This window comes from Colletotrichum acutatum (genome assembly GCF_030867785.1).
Source record: "Colletotrichum acutatum strain CBS 112980 chromosome Unknown BDZ83scaffold_5, whole genome shotgun sequence".
NCBI lineage: Eukaryota > Fungi > Ascomycota > Sordariomycetes > Glomerellales > Glomerellaceae > Colletotrichum > Colletotrichum acutatum.
The window spans coordinates 335,397-361,211 of record NW_026848999.1 but is presented as its reverse complement, the minus strand read 5'-3'; the positions used below and the strand labels follow the sequence as shown (position 1 = coordinate 361,211).

The 25,815-nt window shown below is 53.3% G+C and overlaps 9 protein-coding genes across 9 annotated transcripts; 4 read left to right on the top strand and 5 right to left on the bottom strand.

Annotated features, from left to right (window-relative positions):
- Positions 1-128: 128 nt before the first annotated feature.
- On the top strand, positions 129-1,256 carry BDZ83DRAFT_565742 (ATP10 protein; the record flags this gene model as incomplete). The annotated part of the gene is made up of 2 exons (XM_060503790.1): positions 129-508; positions 584-1,256. The coding sequence occupies 2 exons, from the start codon at positions 129-131 to the stop codon at positions 1,254-1,256; spliced, it is 1,053 nt and encodes a 350-aa protein (XP_060370842.1).
- Positions 1,257-1,395: 139 nt separating this feature from the next.
- On the bottom strand, positions 1,396-2,674 carry BDZ83DRAFT_335112 (vesicle transport V-SNARE protein). Its single transcript, XM_060502440.1, has 3 exons — positions 2,302-2,674; positions 2,129-2,242; positions 1,396-2,039 (listed from the first exon to the last, which is right to left on the bottom strand). The coding sequence occupies exons 1-3, from the start codon at positions 2,368-2,370 to the stop codon at positions 1,536-1,538; spliced, it is 687 nt and encodes a 228-aa protein (XP_060370841.1). The 5' UTR covers positions 2,371-2,674; the 3' UTR covers positions 1,396-1,535.
- A 713-nt stretch (positions 2,675-3,387) lies between these two features.
- BDZ83DRAFT_747106 (ribosomal L29 protein) lies at positions 3,388-4,064 on the top strand (the record flags this gene model as incomplete). The annotated part of the gene is made up of 3 exons (XM_060513381.1): positions 3,388-3,536; positions 3,640-3,865; positions 4,056-4,064. The coding sequence occupies 3 exons, from the start codon at positions 3,388-3,390 to the stop codon at positions 4,062-4,064; spliced, it is 384 nt and encodes a 127-aa protein (XP_060370840.1).
- A 3,370-nt stretch (positions 4,065-7,434) lies between these two features.
- On the bottom strand, positions 7,435-8,081 carry BDZ83DRAFT_600619 (uncharacterized protein). The gene is made up of 2 exons (XM_060507044.1): positions 8,059-8,081; positions 7,435-8,004 (listed from the first exon to the last, which is right to left on the bottom strand). The coding sequence occupies exon 2, from the start codon at positions 7,802-7,804 to the stop codon at positions 7,514-7,516; it is 291 nt and encodes a 96-aa protein (XP_060370839.1). The 5' UTR covers positions 7,805-8,004; positions 8,059-8,081; the 3' UTR covers positions 7,435-7,513.
- Positions 8,082-11,892: 3,811 nt separating this feature from the next.
- Positions 11,893-13,796, bottom strand: BDZ83DRAFT_747104 (phosphoribosylaminoimidazolecarboxamide formyltransferase/IMP cyclohydrolase; the record flags this gene model as incomplete). Its single annotated transcript, XM_060513380.1, has 3 exons — positions 11,893-12,048; positions 12,100-13,582; positions 13,651-13,796. 3 exons carry the CDS (start codon positions 13,794-13,796, stop codon positions 11,893-11,895), a joined length of 1,785 nt encoding a protein of 594 aa, XP_060370838.1.
- A 1,368-nt stretch (positions 13,797-15,164) lies between these two features.
- On the top strand, positions 15,165-15,617 carry BDZ83DRAFT_747103 (uncharacterized protein; the record flags this gene model as incomplete). Its single annotated transcript, XM_060513379.1, has 2 exons — positions 15,165-15,386; positions 15,459-15,617. 2 exons carry the CDS (start codon positions 15,165-15,167, stop codon positions 15,615-15,617), a joined length of 381 nt encoding a protein of 126 aa, XP_060370837.1.
- Positions 15,608-20,110, bottom strand: BDZ83DRAFT_660459 (P-loop containing nucleoside triphosphate hydrolase protein). Its single transcript, XM_060511057.1, has 4 exons — positions 19,616-20,110; positions 19,217-19,561; positions 18,727-19,162; positions 15,608-18,651 (listed from the first exon to the last, which is right to left on the bottom strand). The coding sequence occupies exons 1-4, from the start codon at positions 19,757-19,759 to the stop codon at positions 16,007-16,009; spliced, it is 3,570 nt and encodes a 1,189-aa protein (XP_060370836.1). The 5' UTR covers positions 19,760-20,110; the 3' UTR covers positions 15,608-16,006.
- Positions 20,111-20,459: 349 nt separating this feature from the next.
- On the top strand, positions 20,460-21,401 carry BDZ83DRAFT_747101 (HCNGP-like protein-domain-containing protein; the record flags this gene model as incomplete). Its single annotated transcript, XM_060513378.1, has 3 exons — positions 20,460-20,537; positions 20,599-20,647; positions 20,707-21,401. 3 exons carry the CDS (start codon positions 20,460-20,462, stop codon positions 21,399-21,401), a joined length of 822 nt encoding a protein of 273 aa, XP_060370835.1.
- A 1,613-nt stretch (positions 21,402-23,014) lies between these two features.
- Positions 23,015-24,230, bottom strand: BDZ83DRAFT_646674 (uncharacterized protein; the record flags this gene model as incomplete). Its single annotated transcript, XM_060509995.1, has 4 exons — positions 23,015-23,338; positions 23,393-23,517; positions 23,586-24,013; positions 24,073-24,230. 4 exons carry the CDS (start codon positions 24,228-24,230, stop codon positions 23,015-23,017), a joined length of 1,035 nt encoding a protein of 344 aa, XP_060370834.1.
- Between the last annotated feature and the right edge of the window lie 1,585 nt (positions 24,231-25,815).

Below are 25,815 nucleotides of genomic sequence, written 5' to 3'. Positions count from 1 at the left end.
TCAGCTTCGCGGGATAGGGAAGCCGGAATAATGTGGCGCGAATTTTTTGATGTTCAACAAGGTATGGATTGACCAGACCCCGACAGAACTCGAAATCGAAGCCAACTACACCAAAACAACCAGGCGTAATGGTTCCAACCACACCGTTACGGACAATGGCCCTGTCCATGGGGGTCTCTAGAAGGACCATGGTCTCTTGCACAGTCTGCGCATGGCGACGGCACCTGAGCACCTCCCGACCTTACCTGGCCGACAAGCTCCCGACCCCGGCGCCCGGCGCCGCCCCCGTAGAGGCTCCGAAGCCCGACCTCCCCGGATCTGCCATTCATGCCCCGAGAGCATACGGCAAGAAGATCAACAACTTTACGCCGCAGCCTCTGCCGCGCCCCATCGGCATGGCGCACCCGCCTCACCCTGAGGACAACTCTGGCGTGGATAGGAGGTCGCTGAAAGAACGAAGGGACGACTTTGTCGACTACGACAAGCATCTTGTGCGCCGTAAAGAGCTGTGAGTCCCCAGTGACGATGCCCTTGAGAAACACACACGACCAAATGGCTAATTGGTATGTCCCTACTCGTGTAGTAAGGAAAAGATGGCACGCCCCTACTTCCGCGACTGGCGCAACATGCAGTTCCACGAGGGCAAATCCTTCATCGCACCCCCTTTGCCTTTCAAGGCCGACATGTCCCTCTTCTTTCCCAACTTCGTCGGCGACACCCTCGCCAAGAACGCAAACAACCCCCGCGACACGACGCGGACGCTGCTCGACAAGATCTCCGTCGTCGCCGTTTACAGCAGCCAGTGGGCCGACGACCAGGCAAAGACCTTCATTTCCCCCGAGGCCAACCCCGCGCTGCACGAGCTCCTGGCCAAGACGCCCGGCAAGACGCAGGTCCTCCAGCTCAATGTTGAGGACAACAAGTTCAAGGCGTGGATCGTAAAGATGTTCATGGGCAACTTGCGCAAACAGATCCCTGAGCACAATTGGGGAAAGTACTTCCTCGTACCCCGCGGCATCACAAATGAGATTAGCGAGTCTATTGGATATCTCAACAGCAAAGTAGGCTATGTCTATCTGGTGGACAACCTGTGTAGGATAAGATGGGCTGCCAGTGGTCCCAGTCACCCCGATGAGAGGGACAGCTTGGTGAAGAGCATGAAGCTAGTCCTCCACGAGTGGAATAAGAACGAAAAGGCAGCACTCGAGGCTGCCCAGGTGAATAACGCAGCGAAGGGAAAGAAGGAAGTATCCTGATGAAGAGGACGATAACTTTTTCTCGGGTGGCTCGGAAAAGCCAACCTTGTATAGCAGTCAGGCCCATGTAACCTGACTTTGGCTTACAGATATTCGTGTTCTTATAGTGTACAATATGCACCAAAGATACCCCCTATCCGATAAAGAAAGTTCAAAAACGATTCCAATAACGCCTCCGCATTTCCCTTAATGCCAATAATTCCCTAGTCGTAACGGCTTTGTTGAACATATAACAAACACACGATGGACGTCATTTCAGCCATGCCGGGTCTCCGCTTATCACAAAAACCACCAAAACATCAGGAAGCAAAACGCAATGAATGCGCCCATTATGATGCCGTCTCGGCGCTTCTTGGCTGAAATGCGACCAATGAGACTGTTCAACCCCGGCACCTGGCTGGCAGCCATGGTGATACGACGGTTGATGCTGGCGAGCGTCTCGCGCTGGATGTTGAAGCTGTCCTGAACAGCGTATGCCTGGGACAAGACGCTATCGGCCATGTTGTGACTGTTATCGATACGGCTGCGCTCAGCAAGCATGTATTCGGCCTCGGCGTTTTCGGGGTTATTGGCACGGTATTCGTCAATATCGGAGCGAACATTCGTAAGAAGGTGGGCGCGATCGCGAGCCTCGGAAATGGTTTTGCGCAGGCGCACGAGATCGCGCTTATGTTCGGCGAGCTTCTCGCGGAGCAGGGCGAGATTGTTCTGTTTCAGAGCTGAAGAGGTGAGAGTTGCTTCCGAGTCGAGGAGGCGTGATAATTGTGAGATGACGTTCTCGCGCTGATGGGTTGGCGGGCATGTTAGTACGGACGTTCGAGGCAGCGAAGGAGGTAAGAGCCGAAGTCCTTCGGACGAGGGCTTGAGCGTACTTTTTCGAGAAGATCTTGGAGCTTCGCTTCTGTGGTCCTTTCTTCTTCTGTGGGCTTTGCCGGGATGTCGGATACCGTCGAGAACTGAGAGTAGGTGTGGAATAGCGTCTCTGTCTGTAGAGGCCGGATGTCAGGGAAGCCTGGATGACGTTCTGAGCGGAGGTATTCCATACCTGTGTTTCTAGACTTCGTGCCTGTTGCCGCAGCTGGGCCCAGCCCGTGTTTCCTGTAGTCGCAGCCATAGCGCCTCGATGCTAATTGTGTATGGCTTGGTGGTTGCTGTACGTTGGTAGACCTTCGACGTCGAGATGTTGTCTTTCGATGGGCTCTGGCATGTCCGCGTGTCTGGGACTGTCGGCAGGGACCAGATGCAGCAGGGGAGGAGCTCGGCGTCACATGGACCGTGCACATCGAATGATTATGTAAGTGCCGAAAGTGTTGCACCAGGAATGCAGGTGCGGGTAGAGTCGCATTAGAGTCTGGAGCATCAAAGATTTGCTCATGATGTGCTAGAACGCCGTGAAAGAACTCGCTTGTGGGAGGTATTATTACTCGGGTATTCTATCTGTCTCATTAGAGACTTGTTAGCACAAAGTCTTCCGACGAGGGACAAGTGGCATGGAACTGAAATTAAGCCCATGATATCTTTGTGCCCAAAGGCAACAAAACCAACTGAAAAAAATCGAAACATTTGTTCAATATCGCCAGATTTCCCAGATGTTTCCAAAGATTTGAGACAATGTTGCAGCTACACGTCGATGCCATTGATATCTTGCTCAGTAAAGCTGGCCCGACTTGAAGACAGCCAGCCCCGGTGACAGACTGTGGCTGAAGTAGCTGTGGCGCATTTCATGACCAGCGACTTCGAAACCCCAAGGCCCACATGCACCCAATCACAGCAGGCCCCGCGCCGGGTCCCGAATTTTTGCGCACAAACTAGGGCAACAGCTTTTTGCCAAACTTTCAAATTTACGATCGATCACCTCAGCCTCTCTCACGACGTGTCGATACTAACCCAGATATCCAGCGCCACCCCCCATATCAGTCAAGATGGTGAGTGAACCCCTTTTGCTCTCCCTGATGGAATTCGCGATCCTCGATTAGCCCGACGCAACTTTTCCGCCGAATCCTCGACACCCCGCGCCCGAATTACCCCTTCCCGACGAGAAAAAAAAACGAACACTAGAGGCGGCAGGAGATCTGCTTGCAAGGAGTTACACAGGAGAAAAGAGAACCCGTTTCGCTGACGAGAATTCATCATGTCCCAGTCGTCCGGAAAGGTCAAGGCCGTCGCCCTTTGGAGCAAGAACAAGGATGATTTGACCAAGCAACTTGGTGAGCTCAAGACTGAGCTCGGTCAGCTCCGCATCCAGAAGATCGCCTCTTCCGGCAGCAAGTTGAACAAGATGTGCGTTTGATCCCCCTGTCCTGATCCCGAGTCAATTGGAGGAATCGTCGATCGAATAAAGAGAAATCAAGAGGACTGACCGGTGAAAATTTCCGCTCTATAGCCACGACATCCGCAAGTCGATCGCTCGCGTTCTTACCGTCATCAACTCCAAGCAACGCGCCCAGCTCCGCCTGTTCTACAAGAACAAGAAGTACGCTCCCCTCGACCTCCGCGCGAAGCAGACCCGTGCCATCCGCCGGAGATTGTCCGAGAAGGAGGCCAGCGCTGTCACCGACAAGGCCAAGAAGCGCACCACCCACTTCCCCCAGCGCAAGTTCGCCGTCAAGGTCAGTAGAGTCGGAATATCTGCCATTCGATTGGAGGCTAGGGGGCCATGAGAGGAGCGATCGATGAAGGCCGCATTATGAGGGGACGATCTGCAGCACCCTCTTGAGCGCTATCTCTCATGTTCCCTGGCCGAAATCATGAATGGCATCCTTCGTAGGAGGCGAACATCGAATCTAACCTGTTATACAGTCTGCTTAAATTTAGACCGACCGCTGCTGGGTTAGATCTGGGGATGAGGAACAATGAAAATGGTCACGGAGGCGTAACACGTTTTTGGCACACGGGGATCCCGAATTACTCGATGATGCATTGCATGGTCACGGAGGGAAATTAAGGGTTTATTTGCACTTTTATCATTTCTCCCCCCAGTGCTGCAAAACACGAAATGGATTTCTCTCAAGACGGGTCAAAACATTGGTCAAGCGAAAAACTAAAATGGATGGGCTTCACAAGAATCTCCCTCTCTTGTTCTTTCCCACCCCTCCTTTCTTGCGTGGTGGGAGGGAGAGGATTCCCTCGGGCGTGTGTGGTGTGAGGTAGCATAGAGCTGCCAAAATGATGGGGCCCAAAGATGTCCCGACTTCAAAAGTTTGCTCTTTTCTTCTCTAATTGTGATGGAGTCCCTTATACATTGATATATGACGTCGTATGATGATTACCACTGCTCAAGAGAAGTAAGCAGTCACGAGCCAGACGATTCCCATGCTCAAGCTTGTAGCCCACTCTCTGCCCTCCATGGTCTACTGTCTATAGTCTATGTTTATCATTCATGTCGACGCATCAGACTTGATCTCAAGTTGCATTACTGCCCCCATTCCCCCCTTTGACTGCTTGATATCTGGAAACATGTCTGCCTTACAAGATTGGCGTCTGTATGGCATAAGTTCGTTGTGGTAGTTAGATGACACGCCAATCCGAGAGACCACGCTTAACTTCATCGCCCTCGAGACTTGCCTCTGAAGCTCATGGATGCATTTGCAAACTACAGCAAATAAGACCGGGATGCATTGACTCATAGAACCATAGTTCTGTCTAGAAGATGAACAAGTCCACGCAATGATATGACATAAGTCGGTATTGAGCGGCCATGCCCTCTCGGTCACAACAGGCACACCTCTGTCTTCTTCTCGTCGATGGCGATATCGGCCAGAGTCTTCTCATCAGCAACTGCCACTGGAATTATTGCAATCAGTGCAACATGCTTCTTCTTAGTAGACCAGATTGGAGCCAGAGAGACACTGCTCCAGCTCCTACGGTTCTATGCAGATTATACCAATTTCTTTCCCCAGACCTCTATATTCCTCGCAAAACCCTCTGTGGACAAGAGATATAATCGATTTCAGAATGAGGCAAAGTGTGTGGGAGGCAGCACTCCACCAGCACAAGGTATGGCCATCTTTTTGTGCTGGGAAAAGGAAAGAAGCAACATGACAACCGAAGGTTAGACGCCATACAACGCGTAGTGCCGAAAAATTAACTTGACTACAATAAACTCGCTCATCGCGTGATTGAGGAACAACGAAGGCACGTTTGAAGCTCGCCTTGAGTTCGCTTGTCAGGAGGAGCGAGACCCTGCAAAACCTCTGTTTGTTTAAACGCCCTCGCGACTGAAGGGAAACGACAACGACACTGGAGGAAACCCGCTCGCAGTAACTGGGTCATGGGATTCTGTAGTGCTGGAGCCGTCTTCTGGCCATGTCACTCAAAGCTTTTTCCAACGCTCTACCTTTGGGGCCTCGATGCTTTGGTATAAGTCGGGCGGGTCTGGACACCAGGGCACAACACTCGGTCATGAAAGGTGAAGTTCGCAATCTTGTTAGTGGAGAGGAATTCATGTCATACCTTCGTTGTCGTTCCATCTAGTCTAGCATCGTAAAGAACAGACTTTGACCTCACGTTCCCGTTCGAGTCTCTCCGCCCGTAGGCAACAGCTCTCGTCAGCGAGTCACATCAAGTCCCAAGAAAGCCTAAACTCCTGGGCTTCTCTACGATCCACACGAACACGAGAGACAGACGTACTAGGATCGACTTGCTATATCATGCCGTTTTTGGTTTTCGTCAGCTTTCACCCGTTTAACTCGAGTCCCGCTGAATCGCCACCAAGTTCCTATAGTATCACAAATCACGCCCGCAGTTGAGTCCAGAGCATCATTGCCAAGAAGAGAGCAAGATCTTCCTCTAGCCGACGTAGACGATGTCCTGCACGAGACATATTCATCATCATATGACCCCTCCCTTCTCGTGAAGCCACAATACAGAATCTCGCCGAAGCATCGCCAGGAGGCTGGAGGGGAGAGAGAGAAAAATAGGAAAAGGGGCACGAGGGGGAGGGTGTTGAAGAATAAGTTTACCAACTTCACGCCCCCCTCCCCGCAAAGGTACATCATGTCCCTCATCAGAGATTTCATCGCGTCGGGTATGTCCCTCTACGACCAACCCGATTCCCCTCTCCACCTGACAGAACGCCTCCAAACTTACATCTACCGTAGCACCTCTCTCTCGGAAGATACCGTCCACGATAGAAAACCTTGTTCCTCCTTACTCGTGATGATTGCATCAGAAAATTTTCCTCGTGGTTCGCCAGATATGAGATTTGTCGTCGAAGTCTCCTACTCCTGACTGCCTCGCCAGGATGGCGAACAAGGGCGAAAAGTGGAAAATGAAGCTCGCACATGGTTATCTCTCGTCCCGATGGATGAAGACTTCGTTTGTAATCCGATCCCCACCATGCCACATGACAATCCTATCATCTCCACTGTCATATCTGCTGCCGTGTAATACTTGATCACAAGCTGAAGCGATGATGAGACTGGCGAACTACAGACACCGCATATAGAGACTCTCGCCATTTTCTGCTCGTATCCGTGAACGCCGAGAGAGCATGGACCCAGGACGAAAACCTACGTTGGAACGCTCCACAAGCCTTCTTCTTGAGCAGAAGAGGTTGACAACATGACCTGTTGTCGCCCACTCACCTACTCTCGTCGCAAACCCGGTTTCTGGGACTGGGCTGGCCTGCAGGGTACATTTATCCCGTGGAAAAAACGCAGATAGATGTCACCGAGATCTCAGTGACCGGTCCTTCTCTGAATCCCATGCCAGAACCGGGGAACCCCTTTACCTGTGGAATACGTGCTCCCGGAAGGATCATCCGCGGACTAAGTTATATTTCTCGTTTAGTTATGATAGTGACGTCTTGGCCGAGTGCGAGCATACCTAAGTCTCCTAGCTCGGAGACCAAAAAGAAAAAAACTGAAAACCCATGGACAACGCCCTCGATATGTTTCATCAATCAAGCGTCATTCATACGGTATTACTGCTAGTACTGTATTGCTACAATACTAATTCTATCCTCGTTTTTGACCGTACCTACCGTGAATCGTCATGGAAAAAAAAAACGTCTTCCCCCAGTCCACCAAAGCCAGAGTAAGTCCATGTCCCTTGAACTTTTCGCCGCCGCCTTGAACACCGAAGCCTGTTATGCCGTCCTGACCTGATCCATTTCTCCATGTAAACGCCAGTCCGGAATCTGGAGCCTATAAGGGTATTTCATGAGACGTCGACAAAGAAAAAAGCCATCCGTAGTGTGAAAATGCCTCCCGTGAACCACAAACCTACAATGAAGTAATCAACCTTGTCCAAGTTGATCACTTACTGTTTCTTCGATCTCCTGCCTTTGTAACTCGACCACCCTGTGTCTTCTTGATAGACGGGGTAGGATTATCAGCCTTGAGCGCAACCGCGACCTTCCGGTGAATCTTCTCATGTCTGCGTTTCTGGTCCAGTCTGTGGAAGTCCTTGTCACAAAAATCACACTTAAAGGCACCCTTGACATTGTGCGTCTTTCTGTGTTTCGACAAATTGGACGATTCACCAAACGCCTTGCCACAAACCTCGCACTTGAGTGGCTTTTCGCCTGTGTGGGTTCTCGAGTGCATCGCTAGAACACAGTTAGAAATTGTGTGGACCCAGAGATATTGGTTTCACTTACTCAATGCACTCTGCTGCTTGAACGATGCTTTGCAACCGGGAAACTTGCAGCTCCAGGGCTTTTCTCCAGTATGGATCCTCATGTGCTGCGCAAGAGACTGCTTGGCAGACAACGGAGTATTGCATATAGTGCACTTGACCGGCTTGACTAGAAGCATTATCAGCATACTTATCCGTTGAAGGTGATGGGGTAGTGACTTACAGCCGGTGTGTGTCTGCAGGTGACGTTCAAGCTTGCTCTTTTGCGTGAAATGCCCTTCACGCGCACACCCCTCCCAGCAGCATTTGTATCCTGCATCTGTCTTACCAAGGTTGACGATGTGTCTCTCCTTGCAATGCATCTGCAGGGCATCATCGTTCGAGTAGCTCATACCGCAAATTTGGCCGGCGATTACCCATTGGCAAGTGAACACTTCAGCCCCAGGCTTATCAGGGCTGGGCTGGGTTTGCGCAGTGGCGGGAGACGGTTGTGGGGACGAAGACGCCTGGAGCCCTGATAGAGGAGATGTGGTAGACTCCTTGTCTTGGGCAGCATGGGCCGGGTCAAGAAGACCTTCTGGTGGCAGCGGAAGGTAATCAGGCTGACGATTCGGCGCCATCAGGTTTAAGTCAGAGTGTTGCGTTGTATGAGAATAGTTAAGATGTTCTCCTTCTGGCGCAACAACATGTTGTTCTTGGAAATGGCTAGCCCAGTCCTCGACGCCGTTGAGCTCAACGCCGCAAGGTACAAACCCTGAGCTTGGGTCGGGAATGCAAAAGGAGAAATCGAGTTCACCTTGATGAGCATGCGCTTGGTGAGGAAGCGGGCACCTGGTCGGCAAATTCCGGCTCTCTGTCATACAAGGCCGTATACAGGTTGTCTGAGCGTGTGCATGATCGTTAAGATGCAAGCCAAGTGCCATCCACCCTATGGGTTCAGGCATGCTAGGATCCTGAAAGTCGATTACAGACTCGAGGGCAGTCTGAAAGAGGTCAGGATTACTCTGGAAAGAGTTGCCCATACTCATCGAATGAGCCATCGACATGGTCATCCCGCCGGCGTGGAAATGGCTTGGAGTTGCTGCTGGGATTCCTCCATTTTGATAGGAGCTTTGGGTTGCGTAATATGGAGAAGACATTGAAGACATCGAAGACATAGACGGAGGCAGCATGCCATCCTGGCTGAAGGTGTCTCCAATAGACGCCAACACATCGGCAGCAGCTTTGTCCTTATCAGAGATTATGTCGTTGGCTGGACACTCTGCGTCTGTACAAAGCGCAGCAGCTTCGTCGCAGTCGTCATCGTCGCAAGCTTGAGCGCACTCTGCATCGGTGCAAATATCGCCAGCTTCACTAGCGCCACACTCGCTAACACATCGATTGCAGTCTAGACTGCTGCAAGCCGCGGAGGTACTATCATCCTCGACCTGAGGGCTCGAGTTGGGGGTCGAGACGCCAAAGCCCATGGCCCCCGTTGGTGACATGATGGCATTCGAGCCGAAGCCCAAGGGCATTTGGCCTCTGGGATCGAAGTAGTTGGGTAGTGTAGGCATCGTGGACAGGCTGTGGTGTCTTCGCGCATGCATCGGCATGGTATTCAGGGTGAGAGGGTGGTTGTGGTTGGGTACAGGGTGATGCTGGTTGTTGCTATCCGGGCCTCTGCAGGCAATATGGTCGAAGTTCAAATCCATACAGGACTCATCGTGCGATACTGGCAAAGTTACGCCACCGGTAAAATGGTCGTTAAGATGTTCCACGTCTAACGGGTCGAGAAAGAAGCCGGAGCCGTGGCCACCGAAGGACGGTAAGCCATCGTGCTGGCCGTCCATAACTCTGATATGATGATGTTGAGGATCTCTGGGTCTTCCATGCGGCTCGGGACAAGTTCCACGGAGACTGTCGATCGACCGGCGGCTTGGGCCACTGGAGGTCGGAGGGTTCTTGGAGAAGGTGGGAGGAAAAGAGCCGCAAAACTGAGACCCTGGGGACGGAGAATTCCTCCAGGTGTCAGATTCGGGGAGGGTAGATGTAGTAGTAACGGGATAACGTTGTGGAGGAAGGTCCAGTAATGAATGCCCTGACAAAACAGAACCAAGACTTGGGTAGAAGGGTAATATGAAAGTGGGATGAAAGCTTCAAGGTTGGCACGAAGCGAGGCGATGCGAGGCGTGACCAGGCGAGTCAAACCGTTGACAAGGCTTGAGGGGCAAGAAGTCGAGAATTGAAGAATTGGATTGGACTGAGCACCACTGGTTCCTCTTCTCAGGTCTCCTAGGGACCAAGGGCAACCCGCAACAGTAGGAACTTCCTACCCACGTTGTGGGAAGGCGGTGTTGCAGGCGCGCGATGAGCAGGTGCGGTGCGGTGTGAGAACCTTGATGGCCTCTGGCGCGAAAATGCGGCCTCTCTGGCTGGTGACGGAGGGGCTAACCTGCCAGCGTAACACCAGAACCCCTGTCATTGCTGTCAATCACCTTGCGAAATATGCGCTTCATGATTTAATAAGACATACCTGTCGGTATAATTGAGGAGCGATGGTTGTTGCGCCGGGTTTTTTTTTCTCCCTTTTTTTCTAGTTCGCGATATTGCACTGCAAAATTCACTCAGTCTCTTGAGAATGAGTCTTTGTCGTGTCTGTTCCTCACTTCCAACTGCCCCAAGGTGCCGACTGCCGCTGCCTTATTATACTTGTCAAGGTCGACTGGAGAAGAAGCCTCATAACCTTAAAGCCGTATGGAAAGTGAGAGGGCGGCCGAGATGAGGCCCTTTCTCCGGTCCTCATGCCCTCGCCCGTGTGTCTCTTAAGAGAACTGGCGGGCTCGACTCCAAAAAGACTTCGTCACTTGGCTCTGAGAGGCTGACCACAGGGGTGTGGATGCCCCAGGGGGGTTTCTGTAATCACTGGCCCGTGGTTGGTACCTGCCCCACCATGTGCCCTTTTGCAGCACATGAGCAGCCCCCCATTGGTCCGGACTCTCTTCCCAGGGTCTGCGTATGTAAGCAGCATTCTATATCAGATTGCGTGCGTGCCCGTTTGTTTGCAAAGACAATATCTCTCAGAATACTACAAAGTACCTAGGTTACGCTCGAGGCCAATGCGCCAGGAACCGTCCTTTACCAACCGCCAGGGGGGTTGTTCAAGAGACAGCAGACCAACTGACGGGTAAGCAAGAGACAAGGCAGCATCCGTCAATAGTTCATCCGACTTTAGAACAATGGCAAGCCACTTGGCTGTCAGACACACGGAACAATGACGCGCAATAAAGTTCCAAGGACGACGCCATTGCATGTTTTCACTCCAGAAAGCCTCCACGATGCCGCCTCAACACCAAACTTAACTTCTCGAAATGCTCCAAGTGGCGTCCGGGTATGGTAGCCAGCCTTTAGGAGCGGTAGATGTCAGCCACGCGTGAGGGGAACGCCATTATAGAGCTGCATGTCTTTGTATGCATATCTTCGTATTGCCTTGCAAATAGACTTCCGTCTAGAGTCGCCTTGCCATGGATTGCCATACCACGTCCGCGTCGACGAGCCTACTTGAGATCCCGCGTCGGGACCTATTGCGAGATCGACAAATTCGCGCTTCTGAAGTTAGATATCATCTGCTTCATGGTCAAAGGAGAAAACTCTAAATCATACGCCTGAAGCCGCAGGTTCTGTACAGCACGTGAACACATCTTTCTCGTCTCATAATGGCTTTTATTTCCATGCAGCCACCGATTTCACGCTCCGCTAAACTAAACTCCTTCAAAGTCCATCCCATTTTACTCCGGATATATGTTGAATATCACAGTCATCTGACAAAAGCGGCCCAACGATTTTTGTGATCTGTGCTTAGCAAATGGTATCTGCCACCTCACATGGCCAGCCGACATACCGCCTAACGTGCCGCTCGCATGCTGCTCGCATGCTACTCGCATCTAGTTGCGAAGGGCTGTTGGTTTGCCAGCTATCATCATCATTTGTAACTTTTATCCCCCCCTTCAGGACCAAAATCCGTCCCTTCTCATGCCCAAGTTGAATCCCGCAACACCGATTTGGTATAAATGACAGACGCTTAATGATGGAAGAGGCGGACATTCTGCTCAACAAACGTAATGCCAAGCTTTTCCGCAGTCTCGAAGACAGCGCCGTCATTCTGGCTGCCTCCGGGAGCTGCGATGTACTTGACGCCGGATCGAGATGCGCGGAAGACGTTGTCGACGAAGGGGAACTGGCTCTTGTCAGAAGGTTTTCACTCGAAGCAGGCACGAACTTTACTCACGAAAGCATCACTTGACACAGCGACATTGGTCAGCTTGCCAAGCCACTCTTCTCTCTCCGCATCAGTGAATGCGGGCGGGACCTCCTCGAAGACAGCCTCGAACATATCACGCTCCGCACCGGACTTTGGGAGCTCGCCACTGACCAACAGATCGATGGCGTTGCTCTTGTCGGGGCGCTTGGTACCCTTCTTCCACTTGATGCCCAGGACACGGGGGTGGAAACGAAGCCACCAGTTGTCTGCCTTGTCGCCAGCGAGGCGCGTGCAGTGAATTCTGGACTGCTGACCAGCGCCAAGACCAATGACCTGTCCGTTGTAGGCGTAGCAGACAGAGTTACTCTGAGTGTACTTCAGGGCAATGGTGGCGACGGTCAGATCTCGGAGGGCGGACTCGGAGAGGGGTCCAGACTCCTTGGGAGTGATGATTCTGTTGAATGACTTAGGCGCAATCTCGATATCATTGCGGCCCTGCTGCAGAGTGACTCCGTAGACGGTCCGGGTCTCGGTCTTGGCAGGGACGTAGTCGGGGTCGATCTGGAGGACGAGGTACTTGCCGCCCTTCTTCTTCTTCAGGAGCGCAAGGGCAGCATCCTCGAAGCCAGGGGCGATGACACCGTCAGAAACCTCCTTGGAGATGATGCTGGCAGTGGGAAGATCGACAATGTCACTCAAGGCAATCACGTCACCGAAGCTGCTCATGCGGTCTGCACCACGAGCACGGGCGTAGGCCTGGGCAAGAGGGGAGGAGTCGATGCCCTCAATATCGTTGACGAAGTAAACCTTCTTCTCGTCGTCGGTCAGGGGAGTACCAATGGCAGCACCGGCAGGAGAGACGTGCTTGAAGCTGGCGGCGGCGGGCTTACCCAGAGCTTGCTTAAGCTCCTTGACGAGGGGCCAGCTGTTGAGGGCGTCAAGAAGGTTGATGTAGCCGGGGGAGCCACCGAGAACCTTATAGGGAAGCTCTCCACCGCTGACGAAGGCAGCAGCAGGCTTCTGGTGGGGGTTGGCGCCGTATCTCAGAGCGGAGAACTGCTTGCCATCGGCGGCATATTGCTTGCGGAAGAAGTCGGAAATGGCAGCATCGTAGTCGGCAGTGTGCTCGAAAGCCTTGAGAGCGTAGCGGTTACGGCTTGCCTCGGTGATCTCGCCAGCCTGGAGCTCCTTGAGGAACTCGGCGTAGTCGTTGGGGTCACTAAGAATGGTAACACGGCTGTGGTTCTTGGCGGCAGCTCTGATGAGAGTGACGCCACCAATGTCGATCTCCTCAACAGCCTCGGGGACAGTGACATTGACCTTGGCAACGGTGTCCTTGAAGGGGTACAGGTTGCAAATGACATAGTCGACCTTGTTGATGTTCTGGTCGGCCAAGTCCTTCTCGTCAGACTCGAGGTTTCTTGCGAGTATTCCGGCGTGGACGGCAGGGTGCAGAGTCTTGACACGGCCGGCCAACATCTCGGGGGCCTTGGTAATGGCAGAGACGTCCCTATCAGAAAAAAGCCTATTAGCTTCGGGTTGCACAAGTCAAAGTTTCGGCAAGGACTTGCAACTTACTCAACAGGGAAGCCAGACTCCCGGATCATCTTGGCCGTACCGCCAGAGGCGAGAATGCGGACATTCTGCTGGTTCAGGCCCTTGGCCAGGTCCAGCAGACCAGTCTTATCGTAGACGGAAACGATGGCAATCTTCTGACCCGACATCTTTGCTTTGGTGCTCTCGCAACGACAAGTTCTTGGAGAAAGAAGAATTGTTGTTTGAGAATAGAGCAAAAAGAAGAAGAAGAGAAGGAGAAGGAAGCAGGAAGGATCGAGGGAAGCAAAAATTTGCCTTGCGCGATGATGCCTGTGGGTAGGAGGAGAGGTTGCGCAAAATCGGCTTCCGATCAAGGAGGGGGAGGGGCAGGAAGCTACGAAACTTTTTCTTGTTGGCTACGTGATGGGTACGGCGTCTTCTCATACGCGTAGGGCGGCAGGCAAAGTATTCTCCAGGTAGTTTTGCCCCACGTAGCATCGGCATCACATCCGCTGGAGGCACGAAAAGGAAGGGGAAACGCTACGTTATGCGACGGCAGCAATGACCTCAACTCCAACCACCCGGCGGCTCGAGTGGGACATTGGCAAAGAGCTCAGGACTTTCACTCGCTAAGATACCGTAGCATTGTTTCCTACCAAAGACTCGACTATCTTTCCTTCCTCAGGTTAGAGGTGAAGAAACATGATGATGATGAAGAAGAAGAAGAAGCAAACTGTTTCATTGCGTGCTGCTCATCCCCCACCTACTGATTCAAGCTCATCAAACCTTGTGGGAAAAAAGAATTGGAGTTTCGGCCATTGGCCCGTCAACTTTTTTTTGGAGCATCCGCCTCTCTTTCGAGCCAATGAGCCCCGCCCCCGCCGTAGTCTCAAAGTGAGCACAACGGCAAGGGAGGGACAAATGACTGTCACTGCGGTGCACTGGACGGCCCCGACAGGGGCCCATGACTGCTGATGCGCCTTAGCCCCAACACCGCTAGCGTGAGGTGCCCTTCGCACCGGGTGGTACAGTGCACTGTGGCAGGGCAATGGAATGGGCGGGAGCGCTGTTGCTGAACCAGTGAACGTCCCGTCGCAAACCTGGGCAGTCTTGGCCTCATATCGATAGACGAGGTTACCTGACACGGCCACGCTGATTCTCCGGCTAAAAAGCCAACGACCTACTTTAGACACTGCCTTACTTCCTTCCTCGTGAATCTTTTTGCTCCAAAATAGCCTTGCAACCCGCAAAGACATCTATCGTAGCTACGACCTTCCAAAACACCGACCCAAGCGTAAAAGCGCATTGCGACAAAAGCGACCGCATCACCTCCGAACCGCACCTTCCCGGGACTCTGTTCGAACATACCTTACGTACACCCGGCCCCGAACACCTCCGCCCACCGACCTCACTCCGTCCTCCCCCGAACGACTCGCGCCGAAACGACCTCGCCACTCCGCGCGCGCGCACCACCACCACCACCACCACGACAATCGTAGGACCCTAGATACCGTATCGTAATCGCAAATCTCCGAAACGCCCCTACAGCAACCGTGATGGGCTCTGTCTGCGGCAAGGAGAAGGGGGACAACTTTGACTCCCCGGGTCGCCCGCTTGGCACCGCTCCCCCGCCTCAGCCCAAGACCGCACCGATTCCCGCAAGAGTCGGCGGCCCGCCACGGACACTGGGCGGTGGTAGCGGCGCCGGCGGCGCATCGGGACAGCAATCATCTGCCGATGCGGCAGAAGCGCGGCGCAAAGCCGCAGAAGCAGCCGAGGTGAGATTCCCCTGCCCCCTCCCACCCTAATACTGCGCGAATAAACCTACTAACACCCACGACCCTCAACAGGCTCGAGCAAAAGCCGCAAACAAATCCACCGGGAAGCTCTCCTCGCAATTGAACGCGCAGAAGAAACAGACCCAGAGCGATTTGCTCAAGGATGCGAGCACCCAGCAGCTGAGACAGCGCGATGCCGATGCCGCTGCGGAGGCTAGGACGTATAATTAAAGCCAAGATGCGTAATGAAGGGGGGGGGGGGAGATAAAGAGAAGCGGCTTTAGCGATTTTCCTGGATGATTTAGATCATGGATTTGGGTGGACAGTGTTCGTTGATAATACCTCTTCGTTTTGGTAGTTGAATCTTGGTTTGGAGTTTATACATTGCTGGCGTCTAGGCTGATCTAAGTCACAAGTTACTACATTTCTTTATTTCGCTTTCTTAAACTGCGCTTCACTCTGGTGCTATTGGTTTCCTCGGCGACTGCTCTACTATTATCTCATAAAATCAAGTGAACATCAAGAACGGACATCAACACCAGCGTTATTATTGACTCCTCTACGCCCCTGCCTTATTGCTAAAATGGCATTATCTGATATACTACAAGAACCGGGGCAATTTACACAACATTATAACGTCCAGATGCCGGAGCACGGCTGTCAGCCGTAGCTGCCGCAACGGTTCCTTCACTGAGAAGTCGGGTGAGCTCGGTCATAGCGGCGCCAACCACAACCTCCGTGTCACCCTCAACGAGAATGTACAGCTTCGGGTCCGCACCGGCCGGTACCTCCTTGCCAGCAGGATAAAAGGTTCCCTTTGTCGTAATCGACACACCAGTAGCCTCCAAAATCTTGGCCACGTTCGTTCTGTTCGTGACGGCCCATCTGGCCTTTTGTGGGAAGTCGTTGATCTCGAGGGTAGCGTGGTACGCACCGGCGTCGGGGCCCTTGTTGTCGATGGGCTGTCCTGAGCGAAGCTGCCCGGCCTTGCCGAGTCGCTCGTTGATGTTCCTGATGGCTGCGCTAACCATGTCAAGAGGCTGGCCCGGCTTGCCTCCGGCGCCGCCGGCAGCCGGTGCATCCTTGCCCTTGGCCTCTTCAGGCTTGTTGGCGGCACGGGATACAACAGCCGACACCTTGGACTGAATGTCGATGACAGCCGACTTGCCCTTATCCTCCGCTTTCTCCTCCTTGACGTCGTCTTCTTCACCCTCTGCCTTGTGAGTCTTGCGCTCACGAAGACGCGCAGCTTCGCGCTCGGCATCGAGTCTGTCCAGGCCCTTTCCGCCAAAGCCAGAGTTGTCCTTGGCTTTGCCTGCCTTGACCTTCTCTATCCATGCCTTGCGCATCTCTTCCAGGCGCTTAGGAACAGGAACACCGCTCTGCTCCAGAGCCTTTGCGATGCCAGGAGCGCAATTCTCCTGATCTTCAGAAATGTAAGTCACTGCAGTTCCCGTGTTACCTGCTCTTCCGGTTCGTCCGGATCGGTGCACCATGTCCTCGTGGTGAGAGGGTGGGTCATAGTTCACAACCAACTTGAGCTGCTTGACGTCCAGACCTCGAGCTGCAACGGATGTTGCGACCAGGATAGGCACGATACCGTTCTTGAAATCGGAAATTGTAGAATCACGATCCACCTGGTCTTTACCACCGTGGATTGACATGCAGGGGTATCCCTTGGTCATGAGTTCCTTGAGAAGGTCGTCGGCCTTCTCTTGACGCTCGACGAAAATTAGAGTACGGGCGTCCTCATCCTTTTCGTAAAGCTCACCAAGCAGGCCTAGGAGATGGTAAAACTTTTCAGTCTCGGGAATAACCTCGACAATCTGCGTAATGTTTGCGGGCACGATACTACGGCCTCCTACGGTGATCTCAACTGGAGACTTGAGTACCTTCTTGGCCAAAGAGTCAATGCTGCGAGGCATGGTTGCGGAGAACATGATGGTTTGCCGGTCAGGGCGGATATTGGCGAAGATTTTCATGACTTGTGGCTCGAATCCCATGTCGAACATGCGATCAGCCTCGTCGAGGACAGCGTAAGTGACGCGACGCACATTCGTAACGCGGCCTTGGTTGGCAGCCAACAGGTCAATCATGCGGCCGGGAGTGCACACAACGATTTCGGCACCGCGCTTGAGCTCGGCGATCTGATCTCTGATGGGAGCTCCACCATAAGCACAGACAGCCCGCAAACCCATTGCCTTCAAAAAGGGTTTACAATCGCGATGGATCTGGACTGCCAGCTCGCGAGTCGGCGTCATAATGAGACCAATTGGACCATCGGTGTCCCTGATGGGCGGCTGATCCATAATGTGACGGAACATAGGAAGGAGGAAGGCCATTGTTTTACCTGATCCAGTCCTGGCAACGGCGACAACATCGCGCCCCGACATGAGGATGGGCAGGGACTGCATCTGAATCGGCGTCGGCTTCTCATAACCAAGGCCGGCGATAACGTCCAATGTCCGCTCATTGAGACCGCACTGGGCCCACTTCTGCACCGGCTTGGGTACGTTTTTGCCTGAGACTTTGATGCCGTCAAGCTCCGCGCGCAGTTCGGTGACTTCTTCCTCGCTGAGAGCGGCGAGCTCTGCTGGTTCGACCCAGAAGTCCTTGCGTATAGGCAGTAAGTCGATCTTGCTGTAATCCACAGTGGGAATGTCCTTCTTCTTGCGTTTCGCCGCCATGGCGAGAGCTGCATTGGCGTTGGGGCCATCGTCTGCTTTGAAAGCGTATTCATCGTCACTGAAGTACGCCTCAGGCTCCTGGACCTTCTTCGTGGATGTACTTGCCTTGGGACCCGGCGGGGCTTTTGTATCCGACAAATCGGCCATGAAAGCGTCCAAGGGATCGACATCGTCCTCTTCGGCTTCCACGACCTCCATCTTGTCAGCGACTGGGGGCTCTTCAACTGGCTCAGTAGTTTGCGTTGGCGCAGCATCTTGCATGTCGACATCTTGCTTGAACTCTTCTTGCGCCTCCTGTAGTTCTCTCTCGCGTCGTTCGTGTGCAGCACGGGCGATTGCAGCAGCTTCTTCTTCCGTTTCGGCAAAGTTGCCACCGTCCGACTCATCGTCTTCATCTTGATCAGCGTAGGGGGTGTCATCAGCCTCGAGGGGAAGTGCGGGTAGCTTTGTGAGTTTCCTCTTCGTCCCTTCCTCCTCATCGAGATCGAGCTTGCGCTTGTTTGCGAGCTTCTCACTATCGGCAGTCGCTTTGCTGAAACCAAAGGCGCTCAGGTTTCGGTTGGCGGGAAGTGCTGAGGCTGCCATACTGTTAACATGTGTCCCTCTCACAGCTGCACCTTGCGCATATCCATAGGGAGGGAGTGGTAGCTTACCCTTCGTGATTGGTGCAACAGGTGCCGTGGACTTTTCAGGCCGCCCTTCAAGAGCCCCTAGCACACCATTCGTACCGGCGTTCTTATGAGAAGCTGCCGACTTCTTCGCGATGGCCTTGGGGTCGAACTTGCCCGCGAAAGGCACAGCGGGTGATGCGTTTCCAGGAGTGTTGAGCGTTGGCGCCGGGGATGCCGCCGGTGACGCGACAGTGGGAGATGCGACAGCAGGCGAGGCGACAGATGGCGAAGCGGGAGCCGGGGACGCCACGGACTTCTTGTCCATCTCCGCGAGGAGATTCCTAGTCTGACTTGGATTAACCTCATTCTCTTTATTGGCCTTAGTCTCTCTGCTCTTCTTCCAGGCCTCGAGTCTGGCAAGTCGTTCGGCCTTTTTGTCAGCTTCAGTCTGGGCTGGGGCGGGCTTGGGCTTAGCAGCCTGTGATATCGAGTTAGCGAATATTGTTGAAAATGGCATGGTGGTCAATCTCACCTCATTACCAGGAGTACTGGTTTTCTCTGGAGGCGCTACGCCGCGTGGGCGACTGTCATCGCGCCTGCTACGTGGACGGGAGTCAGCAGTTCCCTCTCGCCTCGCGCGAGCCCGATCTCTGGAGTCGTCCCGCCTTGGACGATGGTCCCTGTCGCCATCGCGATGCCGCCGTCTGTCAAGAGATCGGTCTCTGTCGGCGAATCGATCGCGAGACCTCCTCCGGTTGTCTCTGTGGCGATCGTTGTCTCGTCGGCCTCCGCGATACAAATCGTCGTCTCGTCGGTCTATGGAGCGATCTCTCCGGCGGTGAGAGTCGCGATCGCGCTCGCGATCTCGGTATCGTCGCTGTTGGTACCTGTCAGAGTCGTCTCCTTCTCGTTCTCTACGGGGTCTCCTCACATCGCCAGGGCTCCTGGACCGCGAGCGACGACGGTAGTCTCTGCCTCCATCATCGCGGCGGTCCCTCCTGTCATCGTCTTTGCGGCGTCTCGCGTATTGGCTTCCTGCAGGCGATGGTGAGCGCGAGTCCCTGGTCCGAGCCATGTTGTAGGTCTCGAGCTACTTTTCGACAGGGTCTTCACTCGTGTGTTTGTTTCTTTGCCACTGTTTATTCTAAGAGTTCGGAACCTGATGGGCAAGTATCGCTGTACAGGGCCGCTCTCCCAATAAAAAAGGTCTGTTGGTATGCGAACGACGGATCTGGGATGAGGGGCGGAAAAGTTGCGACGTGACGATTATCAGATTAAAGTTGATGCGCCTGGAAACGAGGCCAACTCCACCGAGCTTTACCCGCGACACCGCACGGACCATTTTCCAGCCACGCTTGCGATGCGGCTGGTTACACTGGAAGTGTGGCACGGAAGGTACCTCGTTCTCACTTAAAATCTTTTGGCGATGGTTGGTGAAAGAGTCCTGGTTTCACTATGTTCAACTTCTTTATGGGTTCAGTCATTTAAAATTCTCAGTGAAGAATTTCGATGAATCTGAATATGAAAGGTGATAGCAATTATGAAGGCTGCGTAAAGAAGGTATAATACGGATACCTTACCATAGGGCGCGTGCATTCCCCAGATTTTGTCGCCTGTCGCGTGGGGCGTTTAAGCACACCGAGCTTCTCACCTGTCCCCAATTATCTTGTTTCTCCATCTCACTCATTCGCTTCTCAACTTACGTCAATCTACCTTACCTTAAGAGGCCATATATTTTAGACCTTCTTTGACATAGAGATTCCAAAGTTGATACAATGGGTGGTCTGGTGGCGTACGCCAGCAGTGACGAAGACGATGAGGTCGAAGAGGTCGAAGAGGTCGAAGAGGTGAAGGTGTGCTCGCATAGATGCTACCCTTCCAACTCAGAAAGCCAGTCACTTACACAATGTCCAGACTGAGATTGCCGAGAAACCTGCGTCTCCCAAAGATAGCACAGGCTCAAGTAATATCTCCGTCACCGGTGCAGACCTTCTCACAACCTCAAACTAACGAGCCTCTCAGATAATGTTAAGCCACCATCAATATCACCTGCTGCTGCTACCACTACCGCCGCTGCACCTCAACCACCAACAGAGCCTCAACCATCAACAGAAGCCATAACAATAGGCCCAGTCCAACAGCACTCCGTCCCCCTAGGCCCCTCCCTCCCCCCAATGGACACTCAACTCCCAGATCTCCCCTCAGGAGAAGATCCATCCCAACCCCCAGCCTCGCCATACACCGCCTCCCGCGCCCTCCTCCGCGACCTCACCTTACCCCCCGTCCCCAACTTCGACATACCCCCCTCGCCGCCGGGATCCCCGCCCCCTGCCCTCAGCGCCAAGTTCACCCAGTTCCTCGACCTCAAGAAGAAGGGCGTCCACTTCAACGCGAAACTCGCCCAGTCCGCCGCTCTCCGCAACCCGAGCCTGACGGACAAGCTCATGTCCTTCGTCGACCTCGACGGCCGCGCGGGCTACGCGACCACGTTACCGCCCGCGCTCGGCTGGGACCCGACGTCGGAGGATCTGCTGCCGGATTGGGCGGGTAGGACGGCGCTGCGGCAGAGCCAGGATAAAGTGCGCGGCGCGGGGGCGAGGAAGGGAGGCGGGCCCGTTGAGTTCGTGCCGGCTGTCGAGTCTGCTTCGCCTGCCGCTGGGATCGAGCAAGGGGGTCTCGTCTCGCGTGGAGGAAAGAGGAAGGCGGGTGCGCTGTGAAGAGCAGTGGCTGGGCCTGGTGGGTGATTCCATTTGGCAGGACATCCGGGCTGTTTGGTCACTGACATCTGTCAGCTGCCTCAGCTTCAGCTTCAGCTGTTCATTTGCCATGGTTATCTTGCTTGGCAGGCGCTTGAGAGATTCAGCAACTCGGCAAGCTGATTGCTGGGGTGCCCATCAGTCACCAACATCAAATGCTTCTTCCTCACACTCCTGTGCAGGGGTTACTCTACGGGAAGTTGCCAGACACACCCCAGATCGAGCCCAAAATGTCCTCCTCTTCCCATTTCCCGCTCAAGGTTGACCTGCTCGGGGAGTTTCCAGGACACCGATGCAGCTATCAGACGTCTTGTGTCATTGATCGGGGGTTAATCCTCCACATCTATGCCATCGCCAAGCGACCTATTTCTGTGTTATCTCATCCTTGATCCTTTAATTGCAACCCATCCTCGAGTCACCCGAAATCTCCTTCTTCATTGGCAGCCGCAGACCTCGGTGTCTCTAACGCTCGCCGTCGATCTCCTCGGCATCACCTTGTTCAATCAATAGCAATGAGGGGAATAACAATGTGCTGGCATGCCCAGCCGCAAACAAACACACATACGCATACAACGTACACTAGTGCCGTGGGAAAAGAACATCTTTATTATTCCAGGGGGGTTACATAGTCCGCATTGCCGCGCAGTGGGGTCTAGAATGGAGACAGAGTTTCGTAACGACGTCTCAGGTGCTGGGGTTGTTGCTGTATAGCCTCGTTTCTCCTTCTCTGGTCTTGGGGAGCCGAGGCGCGCGTCAACGTTGGTCGGGATCTTCAGCACGTGGGATTGACGACGGTTATCGGATCTCTGATGTGGCGCCCCCGCGCCCGGCAGCAAGTTCGATGCGGGGGTTTAGACTACAGAGGTAGTAAAGTGATCTGGAGGAATACTACGTAGCTCAAAGCACCAGGGAAAACTTCATCACGATTGATACCCTTGATTTAGATGATGACTGCCCCGGCAGAGATGTTGTGCGCTCGTGCGTTTTGAAAGGGTGTGCTGCGAAAATCGTCATTTGCCGTCAGATGGTCGAGTTCTGGGACACGGACCGAGAGAGAAGAAAAAAGGGGATGGATGGGGTTTTGCTTTACTTGGGACGACAGGTTTGTGTGTGGTAGATGCGTCACTTTTTCTATTCCGTCAGAGTTGAGGCTGGAAGTCGTAGGGATGAAAGGGAATGACGTCGAATCTTAAAAAAACAGAGTGCGAGTTTGCGACGCTGTCAATTGAAGGTTATCGTGACATCGTATGTGACCTCTGTTTGAGTCGCGCTGTGATCAGCGCCGGCAATAGAGTCAGGTATTGAGGTATCATATTCCAGCTGTCATGCGGCTCTACGCCGTCATAGGTATCTAGGCTCGCTAGATCATCACCACCGCAAAGGTATCCGGTCCATCGCTCTCAACGCACCCTCCGGGTCGCAAAGGCTTTCCAAGTAACATAATAACACTGATTAATACTCTCATATTCGTGCAAAATTGTCAATCTTGCCACCCATACTCGCTACTCAGTGCGCAAATAGTGTGCCCCCTTTTCGTTCAGTCCGTGGCAGATTTAGCAAAATCGCTTGAGAATCTAGCTAGTGCAGGCGAACGTGATATTCAGAGACCTCTTCAGCGATTCACCGATATTGATATCCGTAACAACCTCGCCAGACGAGAGAGCATCGGAAAAGTAAGACAGTCTCTGGCCATTGCTGGTGACGTTCTTGCCGCGAAGGCTGAAGGGAATGATACCGTTTTCGCAGGCGGGCTTTTTCTGCATGGCGGCAAGGACGGGGGCTTGAGAAATATTGGCACGCATGGTGACGTTGTTGATGCCTGGACGGAGTAGGAGGTTGTCGAGGTAGACGGTACCAATGTCCTGGCCGTCCAAAAGGTTGGCAAAGGAGGCGTTTCCCTGAGAACCTTAATGTTAGTATTTATTCTTGTGAGAGAAGTTGCATAACCGTACAATTTCCAGTGTAAGAACGGAAGGGTTGGGAATCGAGACGTGACCCTTGAAGTTGTCACCCTGAGCGTCCGGTGTGAGAGAGATGGTGTTATCCGTGACATTAAGGCCCTTGAAGCCATTCAGACCTAGGTTTCGTCAGCCAAATGCATCATTGACGCAACCTGGAGATTAGTTTAGTGGCGGCGGAACTCACCCTTCAAAGTCATCGTGTTCTGGAAAGTGACCTCGTAACGCCTGGCAATGCCATTGACCTTGACAAAAGTTTTGCCATAGACGGTAACTCTAACAGACTCGTTGTTTTGAAGCCAGGTGTTGAAGTTGGTGAAGGCGGTCATGTTTTGGATGTCGATGGGCTGGCTAATGTTGACGGCCTGTAGCTTGACTGATTTCGTCTCGGGGAACGTGAGGTTCACGAAGGCAACTTTTCCAGGGAGATCCGTCAGGTACATTTTGCCGTCGAAACCCTCGATCGTAGCCTTGACTGAGCCGTCTGACCTCAGTGTCGAGTTGATAGCCATGTTGTATGTAGTGGGTGTTGTCTGAGAGACAATGATTCCGTCAACTGTGAGCTCGGCATCATCGAGCTTTTTTTGTGCAATCTTTGGTACGGCAACAAAGATACTGAGTTTCGCGTTAGAACATTGGGAATCCGATCACACTGGAGAGGATGTTAAACTTACATGAGTAGAACAACGAGAAGGATTCCTAAGACGCTACCAATCAGGTAGAGCCACCAGAACCTTGCACAATGTCTCATACATGTCTTCCTCTTGCCACCGCCGTATGCAGCACCACCGCCGACAGCATTCTCAGAGTGGGAGATATCGTGTTTACTCATGTTGTCCGAACTGCTTCGTTATGCGTGTTATGTCGTGTGATATAGCTGTAAAGTTATCCTTCACTTCCGGGAGTTCCCGATGTATGTGGGAGTGTATGTGTACGTAAGTGAGGGAAAGATAGGAGGAAACTGTCCGTCGAACGTCGATGTCGATGACAGCCCAACAGTTTTTGTCTAGGATGTCAGGCAATCGAGTAATCGAGTGGGACCGAGGGTGTTTAAGTACAAAGATCGAGAGAGATGCTTTCTGGGGTAAAAGCTGGGGATGCCAGGGAATAGTAGGCACCCTATGCATCACACGGCAGCGATAGCTCGAGATCTCCATGTCCACATCAGGTATGTAACCCTTCCCCTTCCTTACTGACCCATCGACTAACCCAGCTCGACTCGGTAGGGTAGGCAGGGTAGTGTAGGTTGGATGTGCTGCGGACCTGCGGTACCTGGGGCGTGGAGCAAGCATCGTGTGTAAGTGCAAGCAAGGTCGCAGCATGTGGTCCGTTAAGCGTTGGTGTGTATGGGTCGAACGTGCCTATCGAACGGATACATGGCTAGAGTGCGTAACGAGAAAGAACGGATCGGCCAGTCAGATGGCAGGCTATCCGCAGACCAACACAGAAGAATATGCCAGGTCGAATCTTTGACGTCCGAATCTGCGATGGAGGGGAGGTCGAATTACAAGGGCAGGCCGGGGCAGCGTTGCCAGATTGGGTGGCATGCCGAGCAACAAGGTCGACACCATCTTCCTACCTAAGCGGGTGCCCCGCATTGTGTGTCGAGGAAGAGGTAGGGGGACCCCTTGCCCGCTAACACCAGAGTTGCAATCCCGCTGGGCCAGCGGAGTGCGGTCCCTCGGCATCTCGTGAACAAGATTGAGCATATGAAAGTGATGTCGTGTGGTTGCGTGTGACTGGGTGTTCACACAGGTTCCCCTTCTGCGTTACCACGGCGCAATATACCGACCTGCGTGGCTTGCCCGCCCATGCTGCAGGGGTATTGATGAGATTAAACCTGTGCAAGTGAAGGGGCAACGGATACGAAGTGAGCCGTAGACGCGGTCCAGCCGTTGCGAGAAAAGCCAGATCATGTTGGGAGGCAAGTGACGATGGACTGGCTGGGATTTGGTAGCCTCGAATGAAATGGTGAATAGCCAAGAACGCAACGGTCCTCTACGCCGTGGTGCTCTCGATGAGACAAGTGTCAAGGTGGAGGCGAGTAAACCAGTGGACGTTGTCAACTCCAGAGATTCAAGAGTGCCGATGCCGCCCACTAGGAGGCCCCCTCGGCGGGCTTCTTGCGTTCGAGAGGGTATCCCCCGCTGCCCAATCAAAGTAACATGACCATGAGGCTGATGGCGTTCGTTCTCTCGTTATGCGCCACTGGCGAACCTCTTGGGCGTATCCGTAAGGAAATACGAAGGGCCAATGGAGGTTCGCAAACTGCATACTGGGGGTTTGTCGGTCTGACTTTGATGAGAATCTCACCGAGTCTTGGCTTCAACATGCGCGAAAACGACAGAATCGGTAGCGCGGCGAAGTCGACAATCACATGGTCACAAAGTGTCAGAGTTTTCATGGAGGAGCTGAAC

Excerpts from the sequence above, each read along its gene's own strand:
- BDZ83DRAFT_335112 (XM_060502440.1), bottom strand. The coding sequence starts at position 2,370 with ATGGCTGCGACTACAGGAAACACGGGCTGGGCCCAGCTGCGGCAACAG. Across the intron at positions 2,243-2,301 it reads CACGAAGTCTAGAAACACAG|ACAGAGACGCTATTCCACAC; the intron begins GTATGGAATACC and ends CGGCCTCTACAG. Across the intron at positions 2,040-2,128 it reads TCCAAGATCTTCTCGAAAAA|CGCGAGAACGTCATCTCACA; the intron begins GTACGCTCAAGC and ends CCAACCCATCAG.
- BDZ83DRAFT_600619 (XM_060507044.1), bottom strand. The coding sequence starts at position 7,804 with ATGCACTCGAGAACCCACACAGGCGAAAAGCCACTCAAGTGCGAGGTT.
- BDZ83DRAFT_660459 (XM_060511057.1), bottom strand. The coding sequence starts at position 19,759 with ATGGCTCGGACCAGGGACTCGCGCTCACCATCGCCTGCAGGAAGCCAA. Across the intron at positions 19,562-19,615 it reads GGTCCAGGAGCCCTGGCGAT|CGACGATACCGAGATCGCGA; the intron begins GTGAGGAGACCC and ends AGGTACCAACAG. Across the intron at positions 18,652-18,726 it reads TGTTGCACCAATCACGAAGG|CCTCAGCACTTCCCGCCAAC; the intron begins GTAAGCTACCAC and ends ACAGTATGGCAG.